The 25,252-nt window shown below is 44.3% G+C and overlaps 2 protein-coding genes across 3 annotated transcripts in view; one reads left to right on the top strand and one right to left on the bottom strand.

Moving 5' to 3' along the window:
* The first annotated feature begins 10,692 nt into the window (after positions 1-10,692).
* On the top strand, positions 10,693-21,036 carry PMPCB (peptidase, mitochondrial processing subunit beta). The gene is made up of 13 exons (XM_073328534.1): positions 10,693-10,838; positions 12,270-12,410; positions 12,849-12,935; positions 13,771-13,900; positions 14,854-15,052; positions 15,393-15,472; positions 16,123-16,235; positions 16,755-16,898; positions 17,580-17,740; positions 19,611-19,696; positions 19,772-19,860; positions 20,488-20,563; positions 20,650-21,036. Exons 1-13 carry the CDS (start codon positions 10,737-10,739, stop codon positions 20,712-20,714), a joined length of 1,473 nt encoding a protein of 490 aa, XP_073184635.1. The 5' UTR covers positions 10,693-10,736; the 3' UTR covers positions 20,715-21,036.
* DNAJC2 (DnaJ heat shock protein family (Hsp40) member C2) overlaps positions 20,992-25,252 on the bottom strand; it is a 23,130-nt gene continuing 18,869 nt past the window's right edge. Inside the window, exons 13-17 of one of the 2 annotated variants that reach the window (XM_073328532.2) lie at positions 24,885-25,069; positions 24,354-24,454; positions 23,308-23,415; positions 22,543-22,697; positions 20,992-21,118 (exon numbers count right to left, since the gene is read on the bottom strand). In XM_073328532.2, coding sequence (XP_073184633.2) covers positions 21,044-21,118; positions 22,543-22,697; positions 23,308-23,415; positions 24,354-24,454; positions 24,885-25,069 — 624 coding nt within the window. In that variant the 3' untranslated portion in view covers positions 20,992-21,043. Of the gene's footprint in view, positions 21,119-22,542; positions 22,698-23,307; positions 23,416-24,336; positions 24,455-24,884; positions 25,070-25,252 lie in introns of those variants that run through there. The other variant, XM_073328533.2, reaches the window with a different exon arrangement.

Below are 25,252 nucleotides of genomic sequence, written 5' to 3'. Positions count from 1 at the left end.
TATGCTCTAATAAATTGGTTAGTCTCTAAAGGTGCCACAAGTACTCCTTTTCTTTTTGCGAATACAGACTAACACGGCTGTTACTCTGAAACCTGTCATCTTGTTACTGTAGTTTTCCACTGTGAGAATAATGGGTTTCCCTTCACTTGGCAGAAGTGTGATGTCCTGAAAACATCTCCATTTTGCCTCTTTCCCGCTTACACCTCTGGACTATGGACTTATACTAATTGGAGCATTCTAACCAAAGGACTGAGGACCTTCCAATGATTTGGAAGCAACCAGAGACTTAACAAGCCAGCAATTTATTCCATCACTGCTACAAGTCTGATCCAAAATCTTTGCAATTATTGTATGTATTTGATTCCTTTAGCCAATTTTAACTTCTCTTTCTTTCTTTCTTTCTTTCTTTCTTTCTTTCTTTCTTTCTTTCTTTCTTTCTTTCTTTCTTTCTTTCTTTCTTTCTTTCTTTCTTTCTTTCTAAAATAAAACTTTAGATTTTAGATACTAAAGGATTGGCAACAGCATGATTATTGAATGAGATCTGAGTTATACATTGACTTGGGTATGTGGCTGGTCCTTTAGGATCAGAAGAACACTTTTGTTTGATGAAATTGGTTTTAAATAACCACTCATCATTAAGTCTAGTGTCTGGATGTTGAATCCAGGACTGGAATACGTAAGGAGGCTGCATTTCTGACTTCTTGTTAGCCAGTGTGGTGAGACAGAAGTTTACTTTTGTTGCTGGTTTGGTATATCTCATGGAAGAATAACCACCAGTTTTGGGGTGTGTCTGCTTTTTTTCCCAGCAGCTTGTCCTGAATTTGGTATTCTCAGTTGTGACTCATGGAGGCATGGTGACAATTTGGTGTAAGGATACAATTCATAGTAAGTATTTTATTAATATAAAAAATTCCAGTACCTTCCAGTGACAATTCCTTACAATTCCAAAACATATGTTAACTTCCCAGAATTGGTTTTGCATCTCTAGCACTCGTAGAATAAATGATTTTACCTTTAACATATTGCAAGAGGAAAAGTCACTTCTGATGATGTTGTTGCATTGGACTGGTCTTGGAATCTACTGTCTACTGCAAGATTATTACTATACTAATATCCCTTGTGGTATTGGTTTCTAAGCTTTTTAGACATTTACCAGTAATGGCACTCCAGGGGCCTGCAACTCTTCCTACCCATAATGAGACTGAGGTTTGACTTAACTCCATTTTTTTTCAAGTTCAAAGATAGCGTGTTCAGTTTGAGCATTGTATGATGGTTCATGTAAAAACAACGGTCTTATCCCTAATTCTGAAGCAAAATTACTACAGCTTTTTTAGCTTCTTAGCATTGTCTAGTACAGCACTGAATACATTGTCAGCATTTAAGGCATGATAATAAAATAAGTAGAGCTACTGTACCAATGATATGTTCCTACTCTACCATATACTTGCTTCATTAGATGAAGACAGCTTTCCCCTCCCCCTCAAACTGAACAAAAAAGTGCAATGCAGAGCTTTGAAACCACTCATGATTATGGCCAATGACCAGAGCACACAACCAGTAAGACCATGTGCACACTGTGTCACTAATTTATACAATATAGATTGCACTGTGGCTAGTCATGTGTAGATGGCTTTTGTCCATGGTCCTCCAAGAACAACAGAACCAAATATGTAGCTAGTTGGATACGCTTCTTTCAGGTGCTTTACTTCCTTCCTTTGCTGCTCTTCAAATGCTTCTCTCTTCATTAAACAAGGTAGCAAATTTTCTGTGATGGACAGTGCAGGACGGACAGCTCTGGAGGCTGAAGTGCTCTGTTTCTCCCTAGAGCATATTTACCATGGGTTATAACTGTACAAGCTTCCATTTGCTCCTCAGCCCTGACCTAGAGTGACCTAGTGGTGATAAGGGTAGTTCAGCATCCATGTGCACACAGCCTTTGACTCCTTCAGAAGACAGCCAACAACAGTGCCAATTATTGGAATTTTTTCTGGATTTTGTTTGTTTATTATACAGACATCTGCTCATGAGGATCTAGACTGAAACTATCAATCCATTCACATGGGCCAACAACTGTTCCATTGTTCCTGGCCTAGTTTGACCAATGTATATGGAAAGGTTTCCATGTGTTACAGTTTATTTTCTTTTTTAAACAGTAAAGTATAAACTAGAGCATATGTTTTTTCATGGATGGCATGGCTCCCAAGTCATGAAGGTCTAGCAGTGTCCCGGGCCCTTAGTTACCACTCATTACAAGCCTTTTTCACTTTTCCACAACTGTCATCGAAAGGACATGTGGAGAAATGGGAAACAAATATGTATTATATATAAGGCCCTACCAAATTCATGGTCCATTCTGGTCAATTTCACGGACATAGGAAATCTGATTTAAATCTGAAATTTCATGGTGTTGTAATTGTAGAGGTCCTGACCCAAACAGAGTTGTGGGGAGGTCATAAGGTTATTGTAGAGGGGGTTGCGGTACTGCTACCCTTCTGTGCTGCTGCTGACTGTGGAGCTGCCTTCAGAGCTGGGAAGCTGGAGAGCAACGGCTGCTGGCTGCGATCCTAGCTCTGAAGGCAGAGCCACCGCCAGCAGGAATGCAGAAATAAGGCTGGCATGGTATGGTATTGCCACCCTGACATCTGCACTGCTACCTGCAGAGCTGGGCCCTCAGTCAGCAGCCGCCACTTTCCAGCCATCCAGCTCTGAAGGCAGCAGCGCCGAAGTAAGGCTGACATGGTATGATATTGCCACTCTTACTTCGGCACTGCTGCTGGTGGGGTGCTGCCTTCAGAGCTAAGTGTCCGGCTCTGAAGGCAGCATAGAAGTAAGGGTGGCTATACTGTGATCCCCCTAAAATAATCCTGCAACCCCCCTGCAACTCTCTTTTGGGTCAGGACCCCTAATTTGAGAAACGCTGGTCTCCCCCCGTGAAATCTGTATAGTATAGGGTAAAAGTATACAAAAGACCAGATTTCACGGTCCATGATGCATTTTTCATGGATGTGAATTTGGTAGGGCCCTAATTATATATTTATGTGTAAGCAGGGTCTGAATGAACTCTCCCTTGACAGCTAGTTCAGGAGGGGGAGAGACTTCAGGAGTAAACTGTATTTACATGAACACACCTACTCTGTGTAGGTATCTAGCAAACAGGAGTTGTGTAGCTCCAAGTGATCAGCTTTGGCTCATGTTGGATTATAAATCACTTCAGTACTGAATGCAAGGGTAGTGAAATGCTGTTATCAATGTTGTTGTCTGTATTGTATGAATAAAGGGGAGCAGAACTGTGCTTAACCTGGCCCAAAGGAGGGGGTCACCCTCAGCTGAAAGGACCTCATTAAGCCAGGGGCTTGAATGCCAGAGCTCTGTGAAAGTAAGAGGGGTGAGGACAGGTGTTCAAGCCAGGAGGTGAAGCCTCTCCCCAAAGCTCCTGGTCTGGTTTAACCTGTTCCTCCCCACTGTTCAAATGTAGAGCTAAATAGGCTCCATTAGGAGCCTTTCTTATTTTAAAGGGCTCAAATAGGAACTGAAATCACTTATGAAGGAGCAGTGTTTCTGCCCAGCCTGCAAAGAGATGAAAATCTGCAGAGGTCACAGCAGACAGGCAGGTGGCAGCAGAAGTCACAGCAGACAGGTAGATGGCAGAGAAGGTGACTGACAGTCAGCTGACAAGCAGTTGGCTGCCAAGCCAGTGGCTGGCGAGGCAGCCATCGGAATGAGCGGCTGGCAGGGTGGCAAGGAGTGAGGAAAGAGAGGCTGGCAGGGTGGCCAGGAGTGAGGAACCACGGCTGGCAAGGTGGTCAGTGGAGAGGAACTGTGGCTGGCGGGGCAGCCAGCAAAGAAGAACCACGATTGGCAGGGTGGCCAGCCAGAGCAAGCGCTCAGATGGCAGATCAAGCAAGGTTCCTTCTTTCCTGTGTGGGAGGTGAACTCACACAGATGCATCTCTGGACCCCGGGCCCTCACTGATCAAGGAAAACCACTATGAGTGGGGTATGGTGAGGGAACAGAGGGGGGCACAGTAAAGGAATGTTTGGCTGTAGGACTCAGGAGCATGAGGCAGAAGACACTGCCCCACACACTCCAGGGCGGGTGTCCTGCTCACAGTTTTATGTTTATGAATCCTGCTTGTGGCATTTTACCTAATTAATGTCAGGTGACTTCTCTCCTTTCATTAAAAGTTTCTTTTCTACACTCAGACTCTGCTTGCAAGTGGGGAAGTATTGCCTCTCAGAGGCACCTGGGGTGGTGTGTAGTTTTCCCAGGTTACTGTGAAAAGCTTGAGCCAGTTTTGTGTTGTACTGTTGAAAAGGAACCCCTAGATATTGATCCCAGCCCTGGTTGCTGCTGGCTCCACCTGGCAGAAGGGTTACATATGTAATAAAATAAATTGGATGGATCTCTGTGGCTGTGATGAGAAGTCAAGATTCCAGACAAGCAGGTTACAGCAGTTACAATTTAAAAAACAAACATTCCCGTTTTTGTTATTACATTTCTGAAGGCCGTTCAATGCGAAAGAGAAATCCTCTTCATCCGCTGTCATTTTCCTGCCTTCTGCTGCACTGCACCCCTCACATATGATGCATCAATCTCCTTATTCATATGCTTCCTTAAAACTGATCTCTTTGGCATGGCTCTTGAACATTAGCTCATTAAAGTGCTATCAAGACCTTTAGTTATCATTAAAACAAAAAGAAAAGGAGTACTTGTGGCACCTTAGAGACTAACCAATTTATTTGAGCATGAGCTTTCGTGAGCTACAGCTCACTTCATCGGATGCATACCGTGGAAACTGCAGCAGATATTATATACACACAGAGAACATGAAACAATACCTCCTCCCACCCCACTGTCCTGCTGGTAATAGCTTATCTAAAGTGATCATCAAGTTGGGCCATTTCCAGCACAAATCCAGGTTTTCTCACCCTCCACCCCCCTACACACAAACTCACTCTCCTGCTGGTAATAGCCCATCCAAAGTGACAACTCTCTTCACAATGTGCATGATAATCAAGGTGGGCCATTTCCTGCACAAATCCAGGTTCTCTCACCCCCCTCCAAAAACACACAAACTCACTCTCCTGCTGGTAATAGCTCATCCAAAATGACCTATTTGGGGGGGGGGTAGGAAAAAACAAGGGGAAATAGGCTACCTTGCATAATGACTTAGCCACTCCCAGTCTCTATTTAAATAGAGACTTAAATAGGCTTAAATAGAGACTGGGAGTGGCTAAGTCATTATGCAAGGTAGCCTATTTCCCCTTGTTTTTTCCTACCCCCCCACCCCCCCAGATGTTCTGGTTAAACTTGGATTTAAACTTGGAGAGTGGTCAGTTTGGATGAGCTATTGCCAGCAGGAGAGTGAGTTTCTGTGTGTGTGTGTCCCCGGGGGGAAGGGCGGGGGTGAGAGAGCCTGGATTTGTGCTGGACATGGCCCACCTTGGATTACCATGCACATTGTAGGGAGAGTGGTCATTTTGGATGAGCTATTACCAGCAGGAGAGTGAGTTTGTGTGTGTATGGGGGTGAGGGGGTGAGAAAACCTGGATTTGTGCTGGAAATGGCCCACCTTGATTATCATGCACATTGTAGGGAGAGTGGTCACTTTGGATGAGCTATTACCAGCAGGAGAGCGAGCTTGTGTGTGTGGTTTTTGGAGGGGGGTGAGGGGGTGAGAGAACCTGGATTTGTGCAGGAAATGGCCCACCTTGATTATCATGCACATTGTGAAGAGAGTTGTCACTTTGGATGGGCTATTACCAGCAGGAGAGTGAGTTTGTGTGTAAGGGGGTGGAGGGTGATAAAACCTGGATTTGTGCTGGAAATGGCCCAACTTGATGATCACTTTAGATAAGCTATTACCAGCAGGGCAGTGGGGTGGGAGGAGGTATTGTTTCATGATCTCTGTGTGTATATAATATCTGCTGCAGTTTCCACGGTATGCATCCGATGAAGTGAGCTGTAGCTCATGAAAGCTCATGCTCAAATAAATTGGTTAGTCTCTAAGGTGCCACAAGTACTCCTTTTCTTTTTGCGAATACAGACTAACACGGCTGTTACTCTGAAACCTGTCATTAAAACAAAAGTTAGTGTAAAAGTTCAAGGACTTGAATACCCACTTTCAACAACCGGGACAGCCAATGAATGAAATTCACTCATGGTGCAGAGGATTGGTGTGCAAGGTCCTCCTATTTAAGCCCCCGCAAGGCCTAAGTGGATGTCTACTATCAATTGTACAGAGGAACATGCACAGCTCTTCAGAAACAATCTCTGTGGCAGCAACACATACCCCATTGTGGAAAGCTACAAGAGAGGTGGATCAGCTTATGCGTGGGTTTCAGTATCCCACACAACTAGCACAGGGAGACTAATGTATGTAAGGGAAGAACTAGAAAAAGTGTCCCCAATGACAAAAACAAACAAACAAACAAAAAATCTTTAGGCTTTGATCCAGCAAATATCATGGGTGAAATCCTGGTTCCACTGAAGTCAATGACAAAACTGCCATGGACTTCAATGGGAACAAGAATTCACCCTATGGGCTTAGGGTTGCCAAACCCCCAGGAATTAAAGATGAATCTTTAATTAAAGACTATGTCATGTGATGAAACCTCCAGGAATACATCCAACCCAAATTGGCAACCCTAGGTTTAATGTTATTGATGTGATTAAGTAAAGTTTGCAGGCTCGTGCCCTTATTTTTTTGCACTTAGTGCATATATAGAACTGCCATTTAAACCCTACACTGCTGAATTCATAGCTATCACGTGCAACATGAATGCGAATCCCACATTCAGAACAATTATATTCCACCCTTAGGTTGAAATCCTAGCTCCCCTGAAGTCAATGGGAAAATCCTCCCATTGGAAGGATTGGAGCTAGGACTTTGCCCTCAGTGTTTACCCAAGACTTCTATGTGATGCCAAGAAGAGTTTCATTTAAGGGTAGCAAATACAGGCTGTCATCTTGCTGTCATTCCAAGAGAAAAATTCCTACTGGACACTTGAAACACAGAGGACCTTAAGTTATGATGACAAGAAAAGTTATTGAAAAGAGTTAGAATAAAACTGAGTATCCTTGCCCACCCCACAGAAGAAAGTGAAGAGTTTTCAGAGATAATCTGCAGATCAAGTGCATCAGGAAATAAACTATCTACTGCCTGATATACAAGATACTTCAGAGACAAAGTCAAATAGTTCTAATAAAATTTACAAATAATTTAAAATGCTACGGTCAAGTTCTGCTCCCAGTTCAGAAGAGTCCAGTGGAGTTACACTGGATTTAAAACCAGTGTGAATAAGAGTGGAATTCAGTTCCCTGTTTGAGAGAGCACCACCCAAAGCCTTGTGAAACTGAAATGGGTAAGTTGTGTTATTAAAAAGCTACTGTTTTCCATTTTGATGGTGGGAAAAAACAAAAATATACATTGTGCATAGAATCCAACCTACATTAATATTGTGGTAAATATTTCTAAACGCCCAGACCACCAACATATGTCTGCTCTCTTCCTAGGCTTGGGTCAACAGAGTAAAGTACAATAAAACCTTCAGACCTAAAGTATAATGGGTTAATCCATAGCTATACTGTATGTCACCAGAGACTATGAGTTTGCTAAAATATTATGGGCCCCTTCTGAGGTTTAGAAGAATTGGACTCCTTTAAACTGTCATCCAAAGGCAGATTTATTCTTGAATTTTGTGCGCAGACTCTGTAACTTATATATAATTGGGCTTTTTGTTCTAATCATGAACATTCAAGGCTTAACTGTTATCATTTTGTGTTTGCAGAGTTTGAAAGAACTTTAATGGTAAGCTGAGAAAGATAATTTCTCTTTCGACCCTGCCTTATGCATTTTTAAATGTTTTTTCCTGATTCCATAATAACCTATTTAAGCTTAGCATCCCATTTCAAAGCACATAAATAACCAAAAGCAAGTAAATGATCCTGTGAGTGAGTCATGCTTACCCCTTTCTCATGCAAGTAACCCAAGGATTACTCAAGTGAATAAAGACTATTTGTATTAATAAAATTTTGCAGCATTATCTGAATTCTATTTTAAAAATAAAGAGCCTGATCCTGCAATCAATCTGAAATCAAAACTTCCATGTCACTTCTGTAGAAGACAATGTATTTCTTGTTACTGTTCACTGTATTTAGGAGTCTATTTTTTTAACATTTTGAGTAATATTAAGATCAAATCTCCTTTGCCTTACTTGTACAAATAGCCCCACTGAAGACATGCTTGTTTACAAAATTTGCAGGACTGAGTCGCATAGCTGTCATTAATTATTAAACCAGAAAATAAATGGCCTCATCATGAGCTTCAGATATTTTTCATATTTTAATAATAATACTAGTTATTAAAAGGACATTGTCAACCACTTAGGCTCATTTAAATTTTGTAAAATAAAGTGCTGTCCTGAGAGAATTGGAGGGTGGAGGTATGGGGGTGTGTGAAATTTACAAAACTTGATCTGAATATAAATGCAAAAGAAGCCAGTGAAAGCAATTTTGTGTTGCTTATTTTAACATACGTAATTAATTCCCCGAGCCTTAGGTTGTGTGCTGACAGAGGCTTTTATAAGTCTACAGAGAGAATGCTGCAATATATCTGGCCCATCACGTACGCACTCTACTAGCAAACTAGAGACAGTACGGATTACAAACACAGCTCTGCTGCTAAAAGCCAGATTTTCCAAGAGAAGGTTTTAACGCAACAGTAAATTCATTCTGCTTTGTCCTCTCAATTCGGGGTCACGCCGATCCTAATTCTTCTTCCGCCACCACTGACCCCCGCAGCCCAACGGTTCGGGCCTTCTGGTCCCACTAGTCGTGGGGCACCGGCTAACACGGGCAGCGCAGACCACTGCGCCACCAACCCGCACACACCGGCCCTGCAAACACCCTCCTTCCAGGGCCGGCCTCCCTCCCGCGCCTGCCCACATCCCTCCCCCTCCCGTGCCCGCCCCGCCCCGCGCCTGCCCACGTCCCTCCCCCTCCTGTGCCCGTCCCGCCCCGCGCCTGCCCACGCCCCTCCCCCTCCTGTGCCCATCCCACCCCTCTCCTGCGCCTGCCCACGGCCCTCCCCCTCCTGTGCCCATCCCACCCCTCTCCTGCGCCTGCCCACGCCCCTCCCCCTCCTGTGCCCGTCCCACCCCTCTCCTGCGCCTGCCCACGGCCCTCCCCCTCCTGTGCCCGTCCCACCCCTCTCCTGCGCCTGCCCACGGCCCTCCCCCTCCTGTGCCCGCCCCACCCCTCTCCTGCGCCTGCCCACGCCCCTCCCCCTCCTGTGCCCGTCCCACCCCTCTCCTGCGCCTGTCCACGCCCCTCCCCCTCCTGTGCCCGTCCCACCCCTCTCCTGCGCCTGCCCACGCCCCTCCCCCTCCTGTGCCCGTCCCACCCCTCTCCTGCGCCTGTCCACGCCCCTCCCCCTCCTGTGCCCGTCCCGCCCCTCTCCTGCGCCTGTCCACGCCCCTCCCCCTCCTGTGCCCGTCCCGCCCCTCTCCTGCGCCTGTCCACGCCCCTCCCCCTCCTGTGCCCGTCCCGCCCCTCTCCTGCGCCTGTCCACGCCCCTCCCCCTCCTGTGCCCGTCCCGCCCCTCTCCTGCGCCTGTCCACGCCCCTCCCCCTCCTGTGCCCGTCCCGCCCCTCTCCTGCGCCTGTCCACGCCCCTCCCCCTCCTGTGCCCGTCCCGCCCCTCTCCTGCGCCTGTCCACGCCCCTCCCCCTCCTGTGCCCGTCCCGCCCCTCTCCTGCGCCTGCCCACTTCCCTCCTCCTCCTCCTCCTGTGCCCGTCCCACCCCTCCCCCGCGCCTGCCCACGCCCCTCCCCCTCCTGTGCCCGTCCCGCCCCTCTCCTGCGCCTGTCCACGCCCCTCCCCCTCCTGTGCCCGTCCCGCCCCTCTCCTGCGCCTGTCCACGCCCCTCCCCCTCCTGTGCCCGTCCCGCCCCTCTCCTGCGCCTGCCCACTTCCCTCCTCCTCCTCCTGTGCCCGTCCCACCCCTCCCCCGCGCCTGCCCACGCCCCTCCCCCTCCTGTGCCCGTCCCGCCCCTCTCCTGCGCCTGTCCACGCCCCTCCCCCTCCTGTGCCCGTCCCGCCCCTCTCCTGCACCTGTCCACGCCCCTCCCCCTCCTGTGCCCGTCCCGCCCCTCTCCTGCGCCTGTCCACGCCCCTCCCCCTCCTGTGCCCGTCCCGCCCCTCTCCTGCGCCTGCCCACTTCCCTCCTCCTCCTCCTGTGCCCGTCCCACCCCTCCCCCGCGCCTGCCCACGCCCCTCCCCCTCCTGTGCCCGTCCCGCCCCTCTCCTGCACCTGTCCACGCCCCTCCCCCTCCTGTGCCCGTCCCGCCCCTCTCCTGCGCCTGCCCACGCCCCTCCCCCTCCTGTGCCCGTCCCGCCCCTCTCCTGCACCTGTCCACGTCCCGCCCCCTCCCGTGCCCGCCCCACCCCTCCCCCGCGCCTGCCCACGTCTCTCCCCCTCCTGTGCCCGCCCCCGCGCCTGCCCACCTCCCTCCCCCTCCTGTGCCCGTCCCACCCCTCTCCTGCGCCTGTCCACTTCCCTCCCCCTCCTGTGCCCGCCCCGCCCCTCCCCCTCCCCCTCCCCCGCGCCTGCCCACGCCCCTCCCCCTCCTGTGCCCGCCCCCGCCTCTCCCCAATCTGCCATGGCGCGCGCCCCGCCCCCTCCTCGGACGCTCCCGCCGGAAGTCGAGACGCGCGGCCACCCCGGCTCTTATCTAAGATGGCGGCGGCGGTGCTGACTGCAGGTTCTGTGGCGGCCCGACGGCTCCTCTGGGCCTGGCCTGGCCGCCACCTGGTGCGGGGCTCGGCCCCAGCGAACCGGGTGAGTGACGGGGATCGGGGCGCTGGGGAGATGCTGAGTGGGTTCCCAACCCCCTGGCCGGGCCACAGGCTGCCGGCAATTAAAAGGCAATGGGCTGCCTCCAGCGCGGTGCATGCTGGGAGCTGTAGTCGCAGCTCGTTGTGGTTTTCATGGGGCCGCTGGGAGTTGTAGTCTCAGCTGAAAGAAAAGGAGGACTTGTGGCACCTTAGAGACTAACCATTTTATTTGAGCATCAGCTTTCGTGAGCTACAGCTCACTTCATCGGATGCATACTGTGGAAACTGCAGCAGACTTTATATATACACAGAGAATATGAAACAATACCTCCTCCCACCCCACTGTCCTGCTGGTAATAGCTTATCTAAAGTGATCATCAGGTGGGCCATTTCCAGCACAAATCCAGGTTTTCTCACCCTCCACCCCCCCACACAAATTCACTCTCCTGCTGGTGATAGCCCATCCAAAGTGACAACTCTTTACACAATGTGCATGACAATCAAGTTGGGCTATTTCCTGCACAAATCCAGGTTTTCTCACATCCCCCCCACCCCCATACACACACAAACTCACTCTCCTGCTGGTAATAGCTCAGGACAGTGGGGTGGGAGGATGTATTGTTTCATATTCTTTGTGTATATATAAAGTCTGCTGCAGTTTCCACGGTATGCATCCGATGAAGTGAGCTGTAGCTCACGAAAGCTCATGCTCAAATAAATTGGTTAGTCTCTAAGGTGCCACAAGTCCTCCTTTTTTTTTTGCGAATACAGACTAACACAGCTGTTACTCTGAAACCAGTCTCAGCTGAGGTTATTGTCACGGGGTCGCACTGCGCCCCGGGACCTGCCCAGACTCTCCCACCCCGTGCCCCCACCCTAAGCTTTGTAGTCGCCCGGCTGTGCGGGATCTGTGCAAGCCACAGTGCGTGTGGCCCTGCAATTTTTGGCTGAAGCTGGAACAGCCTACTTAATTCTGTAGGCTATATGGGATGGTATTGCAGGCTGAGCTCTGGGTTCCTTGGATAAAAACATGGATCTGTTCAGACTGAGGAGCTGTAGACGTTGGCCCTTCTGGGACTAGTTCAGGTACTAACATGGACCCTTATTGTAATATCTAAGCCCCTCATAATCTTTAATGCTTTTACTATTATCCCCATTTTACACATGGGGAACTGAGGAACAAAAAGATTAAGTGGCTTGAGCTGAACCCAAGTTTCTCACAGCCATTGAATTAAAAGGGGTCAGCTGTAGACTGGTCCATTTTATGCTCCTTCATGCCTCCTTTCTGGGCAGAGTTGGTGTATTTCTGAGGAGAAGAGCAGTGGCCACCAAATCAATGCTAATTTTACAAAACAAAAATAAATAATTCATACTTCTAAGTTCAGGAACGTGCTGTCCTGACAAGCACCATGTAATTTATGGCTTTTCTTTACAGTCCATACAACTTGGGACAAGCAGATTCAGATCCACCAAGGCAGCACCGCAAATAGTCTTAAATGTTCCTGAGACTAAAGTGTGTTCTCTGGAAAATGGGCTGAGAGTAGCTTCTGAAGATTCTGGACTCTCAACATGCACAGTAGGTAACTTGTGAATGAATTTTTTACTTAACTATCTACATGTATTTTCATTACATTGTGAAATTAGATGTACTATTATCGGTAAGAGTATTTAGCAGAAGTAGTTAACAACAATTTGTAAATAATGAACACAAGTTTGTGTGAAGGTAGAGCTAAGCCTTTCAAAAGTGACTAGTGATTTTGGATGCCAAACATGAAACACTGTAAAGGGGTCTGATTTTTCAGAGCATGGGTGCTCAGCACTTTCAGAAAATTGTGCCCCTTTAACTGCAAATTAGTTTACCCCAAAATTGAGGCACCCAAATCACTAGTTACTTTTGAAAACCCATATATAATCTATTTATAAAAAGTAAAATCTTAGCCAAAGTAAGAACCAGCAAAACAATGCCAATGCTATCTTCTATTAGATAGTAAGATTAATATTTGTATTTAATAAGGTTGGTCTTTGGATTGATGCTGGAAGCAGGTATGAAAATGAGAAGAACAACGGAACGGCTCACTTTCTGGAGCATATGGCTTTCAAGGTAAGTATTAAAACTAGTTTTCAGATGGTTTTTAAAATTAAAGTTGTTTACTGATCTTTAAGGATAACTATGTAGACTCTTTACAACTGATTTCAGTCAATCACTTTTCAAAATCACCAGGAAAACGCAAGCAATTTGGATTTTTGTCCAAAATAAAAATCAAGGATGCAATCCTCGCCTCATTGAAGTTGATGGCAAAGTTGCTGTTGACTTCAGTGGAGTCAGGATTTCACCTCAGATCTGTATGGCTTCACCTGTACATTTGCATGTGCTGCTCTAGCCTTGCCTGAAAGAAAAATTTCATGTTCGATCTATTAGAAACGAAAAACAAACAAAAAATGGCTGACAGAAGGAATTCAAGAATGATAGATCTGTTAGTTTCAGGAATTAGTTCTGCATGTTGTTTCAGCATTTGAAAGTTAACAATTTGAGTACTTACTGAGGTGCAGTCAAAACAACACTGGTCTGAGTCAGGTGTTGTGTAACCTTCCTTCCATATTTCTGCTGCTATGTTTAAATCCTGAACTGATCCACTCCTGCTGATACCTGAGATTGGTAGAGTTGAGTCATGCTGAATTTAACTAATCTTTATAGGAGACAAATAGGTACTCTGTCCTCAAGTTAATTTTCACTTGGGATTTGTGCAGGCTTTAAACTTAGTTTTCCAGTGGGGAAAGACTGATGTGCCAGCCTTCCCCGCCTCAGACCAGTTGTTTCTCTTGTGCTCAAATCAGCTTTTTAAAAAAAATAAAAATAAATAAACCCTTACTATTCCCTATGTGTAAAAGCTGCTTTGTGGGAGTGCAAGTAAATATTTTTTTCACTTTAATTTCAGGGGACAAAAAAGAGGTCTCAATTAGACTTGGAACTAGAGATTGAAAACATGGGCGCTCATCTTAATGCCTACACGTCCAGAGAACAAACTGTGTATTATGCAAAGGCTTTCTCAAAGGACTTGCCAAGAGGTAACTGCTTCTGTCCTACAGAATTTCTGAAGGAGCATCCTTCCTAAAGATTTTGAGGAGGGGAACAACAAAGAATTAAATGAGCTGACAGCCCTCTAAAGAAGCAGAAATGGGAGAACAGTGCCTCTGCAGTGTGCTTCCCACCTCCTTTCCTTGGCAATCCCCCTGTTGAAACTCCATGGGGATGAGGCTTAGCAGGTTTGGAGAAGAGCATTTCAGCATTGTGTCCCATGCTTGCCACTTGGTCCCCAGGAGGGGTGCCTCTCCTTTGGGGCTAAAGATGTGAAATTCATCTCTCTGAGATCTGCAGGGGAGTAAGCGGAGTTTTCAGACCATGTTCCCTGCCCCTACTTTGGCTCCCTTGTCCTCCTAAGGGAACTTTTTTCAAACACACTGGGAGGTTCACTTTAGAATCTTGAGCATTCTGTGCCCCTTCAGTGTGTTTGATCTTGGGAAGGTATGATAGGGCCCTGGATATTTGTGTTGTGGTTAATTTAAGCTGTTTGTTTCTCTCTTCTTGGAAGCTTGTTTTTCACAATATGTTTAGAGACAAAGGGCTGCCAGTTGAAGAACAAGCTATATTTTTGTTTAGTTTTCTCAAATTGTTCGTTCTTGGTATGTCTAAGTGAATTGTCTTACGCCATAGTGTTAATCTGAAATAAAATAATGCATATTGACAATTCCTTGATGAGAAGTTTTAGAAATCCCTGAAGAACACACATTCTCTCCAAGAAGGGCACTAAAATTTTCCTAAAACAAATATTACAAAATAAGATTACACTATGTAGAAGTTTATTTTCAATTTTCTGTTGGATCTTCCTGTAAGCTTTGCTAACAGTTCTGCCCACTTATTATATGTATTTGAGCTGCTTATTTGATTACAATATAGTGAGCTGAAAGTTTCAATATTGCCGAAGCACACTTGCCCCCCATTCCTTTGTGTTTTCAACTAGCTGTGGAGATTCTTGCTGACATCATACAGAACAGTACACTGGGGGAAGCAGAGATCGAGCGGGAGCGAGGAGTTATCCTTCGAGAGATGCAGGAAGTTGAAACCAATTTGCAGGAAGTTGTCTTTGATTATCTTCATGCCACAGCCTATCAGAACACTACATTGGGACGGACAATATTAGGACCCACAGAAAACATCAAGTAAATCCAGCTTCTGTTTCTCCTTTGTCTTAATTTCATGGTTACTTTCCAGTATTAGAAAACCACACTTAAAGATAAATGGAACAATTTCTGTTCTCTTTTTGCCTTATGAAGTGTTTGGGGTTGCCCAAGGTGGAATTGAAAGAGGAAATTCCTCTGAATGCTTTACACTCAGTCGTACATGTTTGGAATAGTGTCCAAAGCAATGTGAAACTTCTGTTTCGTAGAACTTGTCTACACTTAAAACGCTGCAGTGGCACAGCTGCATCGCTCCAACGCTGCAGTGTAGACACTACCTATGCTGACAGGAGGTGTAGTAATTTTTTCTTTACCAGTACAGATCCATAAATCGCAATGACTTGGTGGAGTACATAACAACACATTATAAAGGACCCAGAATAGTGCTGGCTGCTGCTGGAGGTTAGTGTGAGACATGCATCGCTGCAAGCACTTGAAAATAAGGTTAAAAACACAGCACTTTAACTTTGAGAGGGTACAAAGATCAGATGCAGAAATATGACTTATCCACTACTTAATAGGTCATAGAAGTCTATTAGCCCTCAAAGTTCTGTATATCTGCATCTCATCTGTTTTCCCCTCAGTAATCTTTCAGGGACATCCTTAAATGTATCTTTAGGCAAGGAGAGTGCTTGGCTTTCAACTGAGAGGCTGTTACGAGTGTAAGAGGACAGTGTGACGGAAAGCACAAAGCCACAAATGTAGGAAGGAGATGGTGTTCAAAATGGGAGAGGGAATAGGATAAAATAGAAAGGTGGGGTGAGATTATGTAGGGCCTTGAAGTTGAGAACAAGGAGCTTGTGTTTGGTGCTGTATAAGATAGAGGAGGCAAGAAAGGTGGTGAGGAAGATGATTTTAGCAATGGCATTTAATGAAGTGGAATGGGTGGGGAGGAAATCAGAAATGTACAGTAATCAAGTTGGGAGAGAACCAACAGTTATGATGGATTGTTGTAACTCTGGCATCTTGGTTGGAGCTTTTTAACTTCTGTGAAAAATGATCTTAGATGATACGTTTTTTAAAACTGCTTTATATGAAACTCTCTTGTTCAGGAGTCTCTCATGATGAATTGCTTGATTTAGCAAATTATCATTTTGGTAACTTACCGTCTACTCAGGAAGGAGGAATGCCGGCCCTGCCCCCTTGCAGATTCACAGGTAGTGAGGTAAGCAGTAAGATTGCTTTTTGCCTTTTCAGGTTAATCAGATCAACAAGCAACACTGATTAATATTAACCAATTGTCTGGTTTGATCTGAGTTTCTAGTGTTAACTTTCAATGCTAAGCACCCATCACTCCCATTAAAGTTAATAGGAGCAGCTGATGCTCACCATCCTTGAAAATCAGCCTGTTCACTTGATATATTTCTGGGCAGGGGTTTTTAAAGGTTACAGCAGAGGAACTTGGGACTCCTGGGTTCTGTTCCCAGCTCTGTCCCGACTCTGACAAATCACTTAGCCATTCTATGTCTTCACTTAATCATCTGCAAAATGACTATTATAATGACTTCCTTACACACAGCTTTAGGTTTACACAGACAGTTAAGAGTATTATTGAGTAAAGTTTTTTACACTTTGCATTAGATTTTATTTGAAAGTTCCTAGTTTCCTTTATTTGAATGAATAAATGTACACGCTACAGTATGTTCGCTGCATTACATTTGGAGTTAACATTTTTGTGATTCAGATTCGTATAAGAGATGACAAGATGCCTTTGGCACACATCGCAATAGCTGTCGAAGCAGTTGGCTGGTCTCACCCAGATACAATTCCCCTTATGGTAGCAAATACTCTGATAGGCAATTGGGATCGTTCCTTTGGAGGAGGTGTGGTGAGTGAACCTCAGGGCACTTTGGTGAGGGTTGATTATACCAGTAAGGGGTGTTGAATTCAGTTATTTGCCAGCATCAGTACACTTCACAAATTCTACCTTGTCTGAGATGGAATTGAGTTACCTGGATATTTCTATCAGCATTAAAAAAAATCAAAATCTAGCCCAATGGTCTCTGAGTGCATTCTGTTGCCGTGTGACGTGACATGAGAATTTGGGTGCAGGTGCATTTTGGGAATGGCACACTGAATAACCCAAGTGGAGGAGCCCTCATATAGCCTAGCAACCTATAGTGAAAACAAGTGGGGGAAAAACTAAATAGGCTCCAAAGCTGTAGGCATTGAATATCCCAGTGCCTGTTCCCTCTCTTGGAATCTTACTAGCTATTTTTGTAGGACTTTTTAAAAACAAAACCAAAAAAAAAAAACCTTTGCAGTTTAAAACTGACAAGTTCAAGGTGTCACTTGGAGAGTGAAATATTAGCTTCAGAAGAGGAAGCTGCCTGTTCTATACAAAAGCATCTGGTGCATACTCCTAGCAGTATTGTTGGCTGTGGAGGAAGCTACCAATCTGTCACACTTGAAATAGCAATGGGTGAGCTTAGTGGGGGGGGGGGGGGAAGAGAAATTTTAGGATTTCGGGGTTTTGGTTTTTTTAAATATTATCTTCTTGTGTAAACAGAACTTATCCAGCAAGCTTGCCCAAATCACTTGCCATGGCAACCTGTGTCATAGCTTCCAGTCTTTCAACACCTGTTACACTGATACTGGACTGTGGGGGCTGTACATGGTTTGTGAACCATCCACTGTACAGGATATGATGCACTTCGTTCAGAGAGAGTGGTAAGAAAACACATTTTCTCCAAGTAGCTTGTTTTGGGTTGAGGAGTGGCTATTTAAAAATAGCCGCTTTTTCAAAAATGTGTTGTGTTTATCACTGCCCAAATTATTTGGGAAAGAACAAGTAGACTAAATTCAGAAGCTTGTGATGTTTGTTTCTCCCACCCTTGCTTCACTCTGACTGTACCTTACACTGGAAGTAGCTCAAATGAAAGCAGTGGGTGTACTTGAAGAGTAAGGTACTACTTGGAAGAGTAAGAGTGGCAAAATCTGGCTCAAAACAGTAGTAATAGCCATTTGATTTACAAATTACATTACCCTTCCCATCCCTCCTCCTGCCAGAAAATGTAATCTTCTGTGGAGTAAGATGCAAACTAAATAAGGTCTGTTACATCTTCTCTAACTTGATTGGAGGGTTTATAAACTGCAGACTCGGTGGCATTTAGTTTACATTTCAGAGAAGCACATTCAATTACTTAACTTACTAACACAGTAACGGCATGGATGATGGCTAATTGCACAAGCAAATGACCAATTAGACATTTTATCTGGCACTTAACTGTAGTTCTGGTGATTGCCAGTGAAGATGTAGACACAAGGTGGGTGAGGTAGTATCTTCTATTGGACCCACTTCTGTTGATGAAATTATAGTAAGTACATTGTAACTAAATGAAATTGTAGGGGTGTGATTGTGCAAGGATTTCTCTGAAAATTAGGCTGGGGAATGGTGTAACTTAGGGCCTATTTTGAGTCATCTCGACACCAGAGTACCCACCTTCTGAACTGGCTGAGTACAGTTGGACTACATGAGCCACAGATAAAATTCAAGTCAGATAAGAACGTTTCTTGGACATTTTGCAAGGGGCTTTTTGTCCTTCCATAGGATGGGCTACATCCTGAAGAGGTTTCTGTGGCCCATCTCCCCTCCTGTTCTTCCCAAATCTAGTTACGTGATGTTTATGGCAACTACAGCAATTGATTAAATGTAGTTTTTTGTTTGCTTAATGGAATTGAGCATTGTTGGGGGAGGGGGTAGGCTAGCCGTGTGTGACCAGCCAGCATGGTGTAGCCCAGAGTTTGGAAACCTCTGTTTTAATACATCTCCCTGCACTTGCAGTTAAGAGTTGTTTCCCTGTGCAGGGGCTCTCAACCTTTCCAGACTGCCAGACCCCTTTTAGGAGTGTGATATTTGTCTTGTGTACCCCTAAATTTCACCTCACTTAAACTACGTGCTTACAAAATCAGACATAAAAATACAAGTGTCTCAGCACACAACTACTGAATAAAAGCTTACTTTCTCATTTTTTGCCCTGTAATAAAATCAATTGGAATATAAACATCATACTTTTCAGTGTACAGTATATAGAACAATATAAACCAGTCATTGTGTGAAATTTTAGTTTGTACTGACTTTGCTAGTGCTTTTTCTGTAGGCTGATATAAAAATAGGCAAATATCCAGGTTAGTTGATGTACCCCTGGTTGAGAACTGCTGCCCTAGTGTAGTATTTTGTTTAGTTCTAAACATCTCAATGATATGGCTTTCCCAATCTTCCTGTGGAGACTAACAACTTTAAGTGGTTTGTGCCATTAGAAAGCTTCCTCAGATTCAACCTACATTTACCCTTTAGTCCTACTACTTGTATGGAAGAAGTTTGATACAGGGATAAATCTCTAATCCTCCACTTACATATGCTGAGAATACCACCAACCTTGCTTTCTCTAGAAATGACATTCTAGTATTGGTGTATTAATATGCATGATGTCTTAGCAATGTGCATATGAAATATGGCACCCTACCTCAGGTAACTAATGCCATTCTTGCTTGCTTAAATTTGTAAAATTTCCTACTAGCACTTCAAACTGTCTTTCAGGATACGACTCTGCACAAGTGTTACTGAAAGTGAAGTATCTCGAGCCACGAACCTTTTAAAAACAAATATGCTGTTACAGCTTGATGGTAAGGATAAAATTGGGATTTTTATTCTTATTCTACTCGTATGTTGATAACTAGAGTATTTTTTGCCTTCATTAGGGTCCACCCCCATCTGCGAGGACATTGGGAGACAGATGTTGTGTTACAATCGTAGAATTCCAATTCCTGAACTTGAAGCAAGAATTGAGGTAAGTAATGCATGCGTTGTGTATTTTTAAATGAAGAATGTTAATGTAGCAGCTAGCATGCGGTATAGAACAGGGGTGCCAAACCGTGGCTCGTGAGCCACATGTGGCTCTTTTACAATTGAAGTGTGGCTGGTGTAGCTCCCCCTATTCTGCCTACTGGGGGAGAATGGGGGGAGCTCAGGGATTTTTCTCTGCAGCTGGGTGGTGGGGCGTAAATCCTGAGGCCCCCCTTCCCATGGGGCTGAAGTCTCAAGTCCCAGCAGGTGGTCCAGGCTCTCAAACTTTTTGAAGATTATCATATGCTGTTCAAAGTTTAGCCACCCCTGGTACAGAGGATGAAAGGTTGTCTGAAACTTTGCTAGCCCTCTAGAACAATGGTTCTCCACCTACTTACTATTGTGGGCCACATCCACACAATATATATACCATCTCTGTATGGCCTTGAGTATGTGTCACAGGTCACAGCTATGTGCTGATGGGCCCATGAGTTGAGAACTGCTGCTCTAGAAAGACATGGCAGCTAACTTACCAGTTTAGCTGTAGAGCCATTTTATTATAATCAGCTCTTGGCTCTAATAGACTTTGTCCAAGAAAATATTAACTTACCTTTCTTAAAACACTTTTCAGGCTATTGATGCCCAGAGCATAAGAGAGATTTGCACAAAGTACATTTATGATAAGTGCCCTGCCATTGCTGCTGTGGGTAAGCTTATTCTCCTTCACTGTTTCATCACTATGCCAAACTGCAGCTTAAATGGATGTCTTGACTGACTTTTTTTTAATTTCCAGGTCCAATTGAACAACTTCCAGATTATAACAGAATCCATAGTGGCATGTACTGGCTACGTGATTAAGAACACATGATAAATGTTTTAATGAAACTACTAGATTTCTAAAGCAGTTGTCACAAGGCATATAGACAAACACATTTGATTTCTCTGAACCCCCTGCCCCTCAAGTTCAGTACCAAAAGCCCTACCATGGGAAACTGTGTCCAAAAATTACACAAACGTCACTTACGGGGAAGTCACCTTGACAGTTATTCTCAGTCCTTACCCTTGTGTAGTTGGAGAAACTAATTTCAGAAAGTTAACATTTATTCATGTGATTTGTCTAAAGAATAAAAACATGTACAGTATTTGCATTTTATTATAAAACAGAACATAAAGATTGTCACTGAGTCTCATTTCTTTGCTTTAGCAGCATTCAACACTTGTTCTTGGGCAGCTTTCTTTGCTTTAACCATTTCAACAAGTTCCTGCAGAGTAAAAGAAACAAATTTGTATATTTAACCACTTAAATTCAGACAACTAATCATATAGTGACTTAACTCTGCCAACCAAAATAGGATTTTGGATAGCCAAGGGCCTGCCTTTGGAAAATACAAGTATTCAGTTGCATGCATAATTCTTAGAAAGCAGAGGCTGAATATCTAAAGCCAAGATGTGATATGACTAGTCAGTTATGCTCCCTTTCCTAGTAACTGTACAGCTTAGACGGCTAACTTCCTTCTTTCACTATTGTGTTAATGCTTTGTCATGTTTGTTAACCTTAATTTATGAGACAAGATTTAAAAAAATTACCTCATTTGGACCAACTTCTGTTGGTGGAAGGGATGAGCATCGGAGCTCTTCTTTAGAGAAAGGTAACCAGAGTGTCGAAGGGCATGGCTACACTGAAAACTTCAAAGCAGCAGCACAGTCACATGCAAGCACTAGGAGAGAGCTCTCCCAGCACTCCTGGTAATCCACCTCCACAAGGGGATTGGCTCCCAGTGCTCAGAGGCTATTTACACTAGAGCTTTGAAGTGCTCTGACTTACTGCGCTCAGGTGGGTGATTTTTCAGCCCCCTGAGCCAGCAAGTTAGAGCACTATAAAATGTAAGTGTAGCCAAACCTTAAGTCAAACCCCTCCTTCCCCTCCCTGGCATCCAGTGCTAGGTCCGTGGGAGAGTTCTTCTAACTGCTGCCTCATGGAGAGGCAGATTAATGACAGTGACAGGAGAACCCCTCCTATTGCTGTAGTGAGTGTCTATACTGAAGCACTGCAGCTGTAGTGTTAAGTGTAGACATAGCTTAAGCTGAATACAAGCTGTAGGAGACTGCTTAAAATTAAGTGGGAAATAAAGGTATGTTACAATATGGTGTCATAATGGCTCATAATTTGTATCATCATATTGCCTGCTAACCCTTAACTGACCACTTAATTTTAAGCACTCTCCTTCAGCATGTATGAACCCCTTGTTTCACAGTAACAACGAGGAATCTGGTGGTACCATAAAGACTAACATTTGGACATAAGCAAGCTTATGTCCAAATAAATCTGTCAGTCCTTATGGTGTCACTGGACTCATTGTTTTTTGTGGATACAGACTACCATGGCTACCCCTGATACAATTTGGAATAGATTATGAAACAAGTATTTAGCATAGACATACTGGTTACTTTCCCCAGACTTGAATGAAAGCTTGGTGAAGCTCAAAAGCTTATCCCTCCCACAACAGAAGTTGGTCCAGTGAAGGATTACCACCTCACCTACCTTGTGTGTCTCATATCCTGGGACCAACTAATTTTTACCACTTGTTTTTCTTGAAGAAACAGCAGCTCTGACAGTTGTGGAGACTAGGTATTGCAGCAGGCTAACCATATAATCATAGGATGAAGACACAACAGCATTTCCTACCTTGTAGCGCTTCATGCAGTCTTTTTTTGACCGCCCTGGGACAGCAGCTGCTATTTTTTCCCATCTTTCAGGAGTATTTACTGGATATGTCTTCAAAGCCTGTTCTAAAAGTTTTTGCTCTTCTGTAGTCCAAGGGGCTGAATCTGTGACTAGTCCTGTTTTATAAAAAGCCATTGATAAATGAGAATAGTGATGAAATATTAAATATTTAGCCAAAAGTCCTCTAATTATATAAAACTTTACCCCTGTAGTGGGATGAGCTAGCGAGAATGCTCCTAGGAAACTTGTGCCTTTTAAACCACTTAAGAAGCCTATAACTGCTTCCTTTCGCATTTCAGTAAGGAAGTGATCATCTGCGCCTTGGGGAGGGAAGTGTCCAGTGCAGATCTTGGGGTTCTGTGCAAAGCCAAGTTTATCTGTGGAGAGGGCCCATAGCTTCTCTGCCCCTATAATGGATCTCCTGAACCCCACAGTTCCTGACAGTGTGGCTCTAGTGGCTGGGGTTGCTACTGGGGAAATGAGAAGGATCTATAGGAGAGACAAGGGAGCCCCCCAGATTGCATTAAATCGGACAGCTGCCTCAAATGGATAAGTGTCCTGGGCCAACATGTTCTTCAGCCATATTCTGCACTCACTAAACTATGGTTCTTATTGCACCTGCAGGCAGCTCCTGCAGAGGAATCCGGGCCACTATCTTTTATCAAGCACAACTATAGGCATAGAATTGTTTGTGAAGGGCTGAAAATAGTTCTCTTACAGCCTTACCTTCAAATCGCTCTGATGGTGCAGCACTCTCTGTCTGAGGTACCACTCCATGCTCTTTTTTAAACTTATCAAAAGCTTTCTTGTTTATGTCATCCTTTTGATGAGGGTCTGAGGACAATACAGATTCATTTAGTTGACAAGACCAGAAACCACAATGGGAAGTTTAAAAAGCCATACATAATGTCTAACACATCATATAGCAAGTTAGCCTAAAGCTAGCATTCAGATATTTTGAAGATGAATGTAATGTTTCATTTCAAAGGTTAGCAATAAAGGTTGTTAGATGAAAACTAGGTGAGATTTATATTGATCCAAAAGCGACAGATCCAAAAGCTTCAATCCCATTCTAATGTTTACACTGTACCATAAAAGCGGTTTTCCAGGTCCCCTGGGGTCTGATCCTGCAGCCCTAATCACATGCTTAGTTCCACTGTAGCCAAGTGGGATTATTCCCAGGAGTGATGACTGCAGGATGAGGCTCTAAATCAGTTAAGCATTAGTGTGGATACCTAGCTCTATCAGCAGGTAATCAGGATATTGTCCCTCGTTTTACGTATTTTTCTTATTCCAGCAAGTAGCTTGGTACAAAGTGACTGAGAAACTCCTTTAAATAATGCACTCTCTCTCTAGTGGAACACTGAGCTGGAAGAAAGGAATGTCTTGGTCTTCTTAGAGATTTTATTTTCAGTAATGATTAATACAGATAGCATCGTGATGGTTCAGTCTTAAACTGAACTGCATCTCAACACAGCATGGTGGTTTAGCCGTTGCACAAGGCCTGTTTGTATTTCGTGGTAAAATCTCTTCACCACAGCAGCACTGATCTAAAAATTCATCTTGACAAGAATGATTTCCACTCAGAATGAGCAAAAACCAGTGGTTGTGCTAATAATGACATTTTACTTCCCCTATCTGCTTTCACTCACTGAAGATAGAAACCGTTTCCATGAATGGACAATGAATGTTTTGTTTTGCATTTAAAGAAAAATAAATTACACAAATAATATAGAAGCACGCAGACCATCTTACAAAGATAATAAAGATACCAAGTTTCTGGAGGCTCTTTGCTTTATTGATGACATCTTTTGCTGTTCGTTTTATTCCAGTAGTAGAATGCAAGTTCATATAATTGGCAATAACTTCCCACCTACACCAAGAATGGAAAACAAACAATGCAAAATAGCATAGGGTAGAATAGCAGTGAGAGATGTTTAATTTCTTAGCTGTTTTATACCCAAATTATAGTGAGGTCTATGCTTGCAATAGCATGGCTCTAATCCTTAGCACTCTCATTTCTTTAAACCAAATATGCTACTTTACATCCACAGTAAGTGGAGTACAGAATGTTTCTATTAAATTGCACTGAGTTTGGGTTGGCCTGTTACTGACTAAGGTCTCTGCCCTGCACTGAGATAAAATGAAAGGATTCTCTAAAGCATACAGGGAGGGACATTGTAGGGGCCCTACAGCAAAATTTTGTTTCAGGTGCTCTGAAGTCTCACAAGGAATGCCACAAGTTGCAATTTTTTATTTTATTTTTTTTAATTGTCTTTTACATTTAAAACATGAAAAAGTACCTTGAGTTAGTCCCAGCGGGGAAGAGGTTCACAGCTTTAATCAATAACTGTAAGTCATCTTCTGACCAGTTTTTACTTCCACCTCCACCACCACTTGTTGACCTCTCTGAACTCTTCATCGCTTGGCGCAAACGAGCCTCTGCTTCTTCTCTTTCTCGCTTGATCTGTTCATTTATTTCTTCTATCTAGGTGAATAAAAATGTGCATCAATTAATTTTAACATTTTCTTCCACAAATCCAAAACTGAAGTCCCTTCTACATTTTCAGCTACTGGAATTGCTTCAGGGGTTCAACTTTCACTGGTTTTCTTATTCTGTACATCACACTTGGGGAAAGAGAGTCTACCTGTTCTACCATTACTTCCCCAG

Source organism: Lepidochelys kempii, chromosome 1 (genome assembly GCF_965140285.1).
Source record: "Lepidochelys kempii isolate rLepKem1 chromosome 1, rLepKem1.hap1, whole genome shotgun sequence".
Taxonomy (NCBI): Eukaryota; Metazoa; Chordata; order Testudines; family Cheloniidae; genus Lepidochelys; species Lepidochelys kempii.
The sequence above is the reverse complement of the archived record's forward strand: the minus strand, read 5'-3'. Positions and strand labels throughout refer to the sequence as shown.

Bases quoted from the DNA above. Each gene is read 5' to 3' on its own strand.
- PMPCB (XM_073328534.1), top strand. From the start codon at position 10,737: ATGGCGGCGGCGGTGCTGACTGCAGGTTCTGTGGCGGCCCGACGGCTC. The intron at 15,473-16,122 runs GTTAGTGTGAGA...TCTCTTGTTCAG, and splicing joins AGTGCTGGCTGCTGCTGGAG to GAGTCTCTCATGATGAATTG. The intron at 19,697-19,771 runs GTAAGGATAAAA...TGCCTTCATTAG, and splicing joins TATGCTGTTACAGCTTGATG to GGTCCACCCCCATCTGCGAG.